At 44.3% G+C, this 7,167-nt stretch overlaps 1 protein-coding gene across 1 annotated transcript; it reads right to left on the reverse strand.

Moving 5' to 3' along the window:
• Window positions 1-1,063: 1,063 nt before the first annotated feature.
• LOC137545249 (uncharacterized) lies at window positions 1,064-4,526 on the reverse strand. Its single transcript, XM_068266368.1, has 3 exons — window positions 4,105-4,526; window positions 2,698-2,860; window positions 1,064-1,877 (listed from the first exon to the last, which is right to left on the reverse strand). The coding sequence occupies exons 1-3, from the start codon at window positions 4,472-4,474 to the stop codon at window positions 1,064-1,066; spliced, it is 1,347 nt and encodes a 448-aa protein (XP_068122469.1). The 5' UTR covers window positions 4,475-4,526.
• Window positions 4,527-7,167: the final 2,641 nt, after the last annotated feature.

Here is a 7,167-nt window from a genome sequence, read left to right on the forward strand (position 1 = left end):
TAGAAAAAGTTGAACCAAAGGGTTAAAAGTAGATATATTGATGACATGTGGATCAAATGAAGGAATTAAAGGGCAATCACCAATATAAAAAGGGAGTGGTCCTTCACAGCATTGTGGGTTAGTTGAGGTGACATAGTGCTTGAGAGTGAGGGGATTTTGTTGTTAGAGAAAATGTATCCTGATTTGCTATTACTAATATGTGTAGCAGCATATATGAGACGCAGGCCAAGGACACGGAGATACTGGGTGCATCCCATACTGCAACAGCGGCGCAGGAAGGGTCAATTTTGGACACTGTATCGTGACTTGAGGCAGCATCCAGACAAGTTCTTTGGCTACACCAGAATGTCTGTGGGCAGGTAAGATGTGTTTTGTTTGTTCTGTACCATTTGTCTTTCTTGTTATTTAAATAATTAATGTTTTAGCCATTGCTGAGCCTTATTTCACACTCTGTTGGACTCCAATGTACAAACCAACACACTCAGCAATCAGGTGTATGCATTAAAAGACTAATATTACCATTACGCTTGTTCCTGGTGTGTTATGCATACACTGCCTAACACCTATAGCTTATTTTGAGTACCCAGTAACTACTATAGTATATAAGCATCGTTCATTTTTGATCAATAACCTAAGGTACTAACCCCACGTAACACACATTTCTACCTATACCAATGTCATGCACCTATGAACAGCTGAAACTCAGTAAAGACACTTGTGGCCAGCGATTTTTTTTTTTTATTTCTTGTTGGTAGTGTTTGCACAAATAATTCTTTAGGCCATGTTGTGATGATACTTGTTTTGCACAAACATAATGTATATGTGCACCAAAGAATTTTTTGATATCACAAACATCATCAGCAAATAACATATGCATCTGTCTTTTTGACAGTTTTGATTGTCTATTGACCAAATTGAAGGATGCCCTTCAACGACAAGATACAAACTATCGCCGTGCAATAACACCAACGGAACGTCTCCTCATAACTTTGAGGTATGTGAAAATAACTTTCAAATTTTAACATAAAACATAACGATTTACACTACCTATAAGGCACACTTCCTAGTCATGTTGTGCAAGATAATCAGACATGCTACCAGTGTCATGAATGAAAGCTTGTTGAGCTGATTCAGAAGTAGTTTGTGGCTGGGTCTGAGCGGCTAAATCAGTGTACACTGGAGTGTCTGATCTTTGATACCTATTAGCTTGCTCAAAACGCATAGGTCCTGTCATTGGATAATGAGGCTGCTGCCCATATGGCAGGTTTGCCATATGCATAGGTGGGTAACTAGGTGGGTCATACACACGGTGACTCTGGTAAGATGGTTGTGGGTATGAGTGATACTGATGAGTGGCATGAGGCATGTGTTGTTGAGGGACATAGTTGGAGATATTTTCTTCTGGCTGGCTCTGAGTGATCAAAAATTTGCCCAGGGTCTCTGATATGGCATGTCTGGCTGCCCATTGCTTATCAGGTGGCACTTTCTGTAACAATGGCACTAAACTTAGCAGATACTGTGTGCATGGCTCTTTTAATTGTTTGATTTCCTCCTCTCGCTTCTCCATATGATCCACAGCCTTTTCAATGGAAGTAATGAGCTTGTGATCATATTCAGCCCTGCTCATACCTCTTCCTAATCTCCTGCCTTGGTTTGATGCCCTCACACCTCTACTAGATCTGTGAGTTGTGCGTGGCCTAGTAGTTAGTGTACTGGATTGTGTTTGATCAGCTGTTGTAGAGTCACTCTCATCCAGTGTAGCTGTGTCACCATCCTGTGGAGTCAAATCTTCCACTTCGACGTCACTACTTGTGTTGTGGCCAGCATCTATTTCCGCCTCCTCAGGATCATGATCAGGTGGCAGGCTATCTTCAGTTCTAATGTAAAGTAAAAGAGAAAAATTAAGTACTGTTATAGTGGCCAGTGATGTGAAATAGAAAATGTCATTGATGCACATGTGTAACTGGAAAACAATCATAGTTGCCTGTCTCTCCTGCAGAAATGTGGTGTGTATTACTTTAAAGGGGAACTGAAGAGAGAGGTATATGGAGGCTGTCATGTTTATTTCCTTTTAATCATTACCAGTTGCCTGGCAGCCCTGCTGGTCCATTTCTCTGCAGTAGTATCTGATTAAAACCAGAAACAAGCATGCAGCTAGTCTTGTCAGATCAGACTTATAAGTCTGAACCACTGAAACACCTGATCTGCTGCATGCTTGTTCAGGGGCTATGGCTAATAGTATTAGAGGCAGGATCAGCAGGGCTGCCAGGCAACTGGTATTGTCTAAAAGGAAATAAACATGACAGCCTCCATATACCTCTCTCTTCAGTTCCCCTTTAAGGCACAGCCCCTGAGTCATCATGCAGATCAGATGTTTGAAGTGAAGTATTAATGTATGATCTTCATGCTTGTTCGTGGTGTGTGATTCAGACACTACTGCAGGCAAATAGATCCACATGAGTGTAAGGCAACTGGTATTTGTCCACAAAATCCTACCAGATTTCTGACAGATAATCGCATTACAAATTGCTTACTCAAAAATCATATTAAGCAAAGGCCTACTTTACATTGACCTGCAGTGAATCACATTAAGTCTATCACACTCCTGCAATGCATTGTGTGACTTGTATGTAAATAACAGCTGTAGCGGATACTTTTCACAGAAATGTAATAGGTTAACATTTGCGCCATACTTACTCAGCCGACTCATGATGTTTTCTCAAAAATTCCAGAATCCCACAGAATTTATATCTTGTTCTTTGGGAACTGCCAGAACCACTTTTAGATTCTTGATATTGTTTCTCCAGCTCCTTTTTATAACTGTCTCGCACAGACTTCCATCTTTTGCGCAGGAGACCAACTTTGAAAAAAAAACAAATACAAATTTCTCTATTACTTTTCAGATTTCTGGCAACAGGGCATTCATATGCAGCACTACATTATCAGTTCCTGATGGGAAGATCTACAATCCGGTACCTCGTTTTGGACACCTGCAAACTGATCTGGAAAACACTGCAGCCAGAATTTATGCCACCTCCTGATATACCTATGTGGGAGGCTAATATTCAGCATTTCTGGGAAAAGCATCAATTCCCTAACTGCCTAGGAGCAGTGGATGGGAAACATGTCCGTATTGTTATGCCTGCAGCCACTGGCAGTTTGTATTACAACTATAAAAAATATTTCTCTCTTGTGCTCATGGCTGTGGTGGATCCGAATTTGAAGTTTCTATATGTGGATGTGGGTGCTTACGGCAGTTCACATGATTCTGCAGTTTTCCAACACAGCAGATTTGGCTTGAAACTCCTAACTGGCCAAATGACTTTACCAGCACCACGACCCTGGCCTGACACACAACATCCACCTTACCCGTGTGTGTTTGTGGCTGATGAGGCATTTGCTCTATCCGAACATGTTATGCGGCCTTATGCCCAAAGAGATATGTCTCAGAAAAAAATGTTGTTTAATCAGCGCCTTACCAAAGCCAGGCAAGTGGTGGAATGTGCTTTTGGCATACTTTCCAACAAATGGCGGATTTATCATACTGCCCTAAAAATGCAACCACAGTATGCAATAGCAGTTGTGAAGGCCACATGTGTTTTACACAATTATGTCAGAACATTAGATGGCATGAACACAGAGGAGGAGGAGGAGATTCCACCCAGTGCTCTTCAAAATGTTGTCCCTTCTACCTTACGTGGGCCTATTTCTGCTATTCAAATGCGAGATAAACTCGCTGATTACTTTGTGCCATAACCGATATGTATGTAAATATTACAGGTTGACATTTAATTTGATTACATTATGATCTTTAGTTTACTATTAAAAATTAGTTCAACCTGTTTGTATGTGTTAATCTATGATCATGCTCTTTACTGTACTATAACAACCCAATGCAGAATACATGTGCATACATACACACACATGTACGTGCTGTTCCGATTGAGAGATGGCTGTACAGAGACTGCAAGAGAGACATGTGGTAATGACACTTATGGGTAGCTAATTAACCTTTCAGGGGAGGGGTCTTCACATATTGTAAGCACAGTGCAGAAAGACTCAACTTAAAACAGTTAACATCACATGTATAACAAATACACTCACTTTTTGCATCTTGACTCTTTGGTGACAATTTATCCCATTTTTCACCCAGAAACTCATGGGCAATGTTTCTCCAGATGTCATTCAGCCTTTGATGATCTTTGTGTCCAGGCAATGTCTTGTCATACAGCTCTGGACAATTCTGTATCTTAATTATTAAATTTTCTGTGGTAAACCACGTGCCAGACATCTTGCACACACCTTCTCTGCAATCCCTCATGCAAAGCAGAACAACAGGAAGTACAAGAGCTTCAAGGAAGTACACTTTGACCTGCAAGAGCAGCTTCTGACAAAAAACGCATCTGCATCCGCTTCCAAAAACGCTATACCAAGCGGTTTGACAGGCGGTTTGCGTTTTTCCTATACTTAACATTGAGGCAGAAACGCATCCGCAATCCAAAATCTGCAGCAGCCCGGGAGTATGCGTTTCTGCAAAACGCCTGCCGCTCTGGTGTGCACCAGCCCATTGAAATACATTACCCTAGCGGATCCGCACCCGCAGGCAGATCGCAAACCGCAGCGGAAACGCTCTGGTGTGCACTAGGCCTCTGAGAGGACCTGATGGGGAACTACGCTCATGGGAAATAAATAGTCATCAATCCCACACATGGTCACTAGGGGGAATCAATCATAGAAACATATATATATATATATAGGGGGTGTATGTGAATATATGTTTCTATGAGAGGTGTATTGATTCCCCCTAGTGAACATGGGTGGGATTGACGACTGTTTTCCCATGAGCGTAGTTCCCCATCTGGTCCTCTCCTAGCATACATTTGAAATCGGCGCAGGATAGGAGGGATTTGTTTGCAGTGTAGCGTGCATTGGTCTGACAGCTTGAGAAAGAACAGTCAGTCCGAAACGCCGTGCATTGCAATTTATGGAGGCCTGGCACAATACTCCTTCATGTTTTTCACCTATTTTTAATGAATATTTAAATAAAGTCTATGTTTTATGAAGATGGTGCGGAACCCTGTGCAAATTTACTGAAGATTTCTCTGTGTGCTCCAGGGGTGGTTCCAGCACATCGCTACGTTTCCATTGGTGCTTAACCCTTTTCTCTATGTAAAAATACAAACATTTCTATGCATAGATCCTCACGCATTTATAGCAGCATACAATACATTGCAGTGGGCCACACACAATGTGCAGAAGCCAAATAACTAACATGGCCTGTCAGTGCTGATGCATTTCTGCACTTGAGAAAAACACACATAGGGCCCTATCCTATAGTCTATCTCGTCAGCATTAACCTGCCTGGCGTTCTATTAAGATCGCCAGGGAGGCTGCGGGAGGGTTTTTTTTTTAATAAAAAAAAAACTATTTCATGCAGCCAACTGAAAGTTGGCTGCATGAAAGCCCACTAGAGGGCGCACTGGAGGCGTTCTTCCGATCGCCTCCGGCGCCCAGAATAAACAAGGAAGGCCGCAATGAGCAGCCTTCCTTGTTTTGCTTACATCGCCGCCATAGCGACGAGCGGAGTGACGTCATCGACGTCAGCCGACGTCCTGACGTCAGTCGCCTCCGATCCAGCCCTTAGCGCTGGCCGGAACTTTTTGTTCCGGCTACGCTGGGCTCAGGCGGCTGGGGGGACCCTCTTTCGCCGCTGCTCGCGGCGGATCGCCGCAGAGCGGCGGCGATCAGGCAGCACACGCAGCTGGCAAAGTGCCGGCTGCGTGTGCTGCTTTTTATTTGAGCCAAATCGGCCCAGCAGGGCCTGAGCGGCAGGCTCCAGCGGTACTGGACGAGCTGAGCTCGTCCAGACCGCCCAGCAGGTTAAAGGGGAACTGAAGTGATTGGTATATGGAGGCTGCCATGTTTATTTCCTTTTAAGCAATACCAGTTGCCTGGCAGCCCTGCTGATCCTCTGCCTCTAATACTATTAGCCATAGCCCCTGAACAAGCATGCAGCAGATCAGGTGTTTCAGACATTAATGTCAGATTTGACAAGACTAGCTGCATGCTTGTTTCTGGTGTTATTCAGATACTACTGCAGAGAAATAGACCAGCAGGGCTGCCAGGCAACGGGTATTGATTAAAAGGAAATAATTATGGCAGCCTCCGTACACCTCTTACTTCAGTTCCCCTTTAAAGCACACCTGAAGTGACTGGGTTATAGAGGCTGCCATATTTATTTCCCTTTAAACAACACCATAGAATTTTATAATTTTAGTGCATGGCGTGTGGCCACCTTGAGTGTATCATGGCTGTTATACCCTTTTTTTTAGGCGCAGATGTTGTTGAGTTAAGGTGCCCATTAATGGTACAATTTTAGTATACAATCGACTTTCCATTCAGATTGGTTGAAATTAGAGGGTGTTCATGTTGCAGATCAACAACAAATGATCGTATTATTGACTTGATTGTCAATTCATTCTGCAGATCTATTCTCTCTGAAATGATTGGCTTGGTTATAGTTTTTAATCCCTTTCATGGGGCGATTGATGATTTACAGCCATTTCCTTTTTATCGCTTTTATCAGATTGGACAAACATTTTACTGTTAATGAGCACCTTAAAGGGAGCCTCTCCACAGATCCGTCTGTTAACCACTTCAGGATTCTGCGTACGCTTAACTACGCCCCTGAATCCTGAAGTGGTTTCCATGGAGGGTGTCTCCGTGAACACCCTGCGAGCCTCCGATCGCGGCTCGCAGGGTAAATGTAAACACGCGGGGAAGATCTTCCCCGGTGTTTACATATATACGGCGCTGCGCAGCAGCAGCGCCGTAGAGGAGATCGGCGATCCCCGGCCTCTGATTGGCCGGGGATCGCCGGCATCTGATAGGCTAAAGCCTATCCTATCCGGCGCAGGACGACTTTCCGTCCTGCGCCGCACACAGGGGACGGGAGAGGGAGGGAAGGAGGCAGAGGGAGGACTAGTGCTGTGGAGGGGGGGCTTTGAGGAGCCCCTCCCCCGCTAGGCACAGCAGCGCGGCGATCAGACCCCCCCAGCAGGACATCCTCCTAGTGGGGAAAAAAGGGGGGAGGTCTGATCGCCCTGCCTGATTTCTGATCTGTGCTGCGGGCTGAAGAGCCCCCGCAGCACAGATCAGCCAAACCAC

The sequence above is a fragment of the Hyperolius riggenbachi genome, chromosome 2, assembly GCF_040937935.1.
Source record: "Hyperolius riggenbachi isolate aHypRig1 chromosome 2, aHypRig1.pri, whole genome shotgun sequence".
In the NCBI taxonomy this organism is placed as follows: Eukaryota; Metazoa; Chordata; class Amphibia; order Anura; family Hyperoliidae; genus Hyperolius; species Hyperolius riggenbachi.

Bases quoted from the DNA above. Each gene is read 5' to 3' on its own strand.
- LOC137545249 (XM_068266368.1), bottom strand. From the start codon at position 4,474: ATGTTAAGTATAGGAAAAACGCAAACCGCCTGTCAAACCGCTTGGTAT. The intron at 2,861-4,104 runs GTGAGTGTATTT...TTTTTTTCAAAG, and splicing joins AAAGAGTCAAGATGCAAAAA to TTGGTCTCCTGCGCAAAAGA. The intron at 1,878-2,697 runs GTAAGTATGGCG...ACTTTACATTAG, and splicing joins AAACATCATGAGTCGGCTGA to AACTGAAGATAGCCTGCCAC.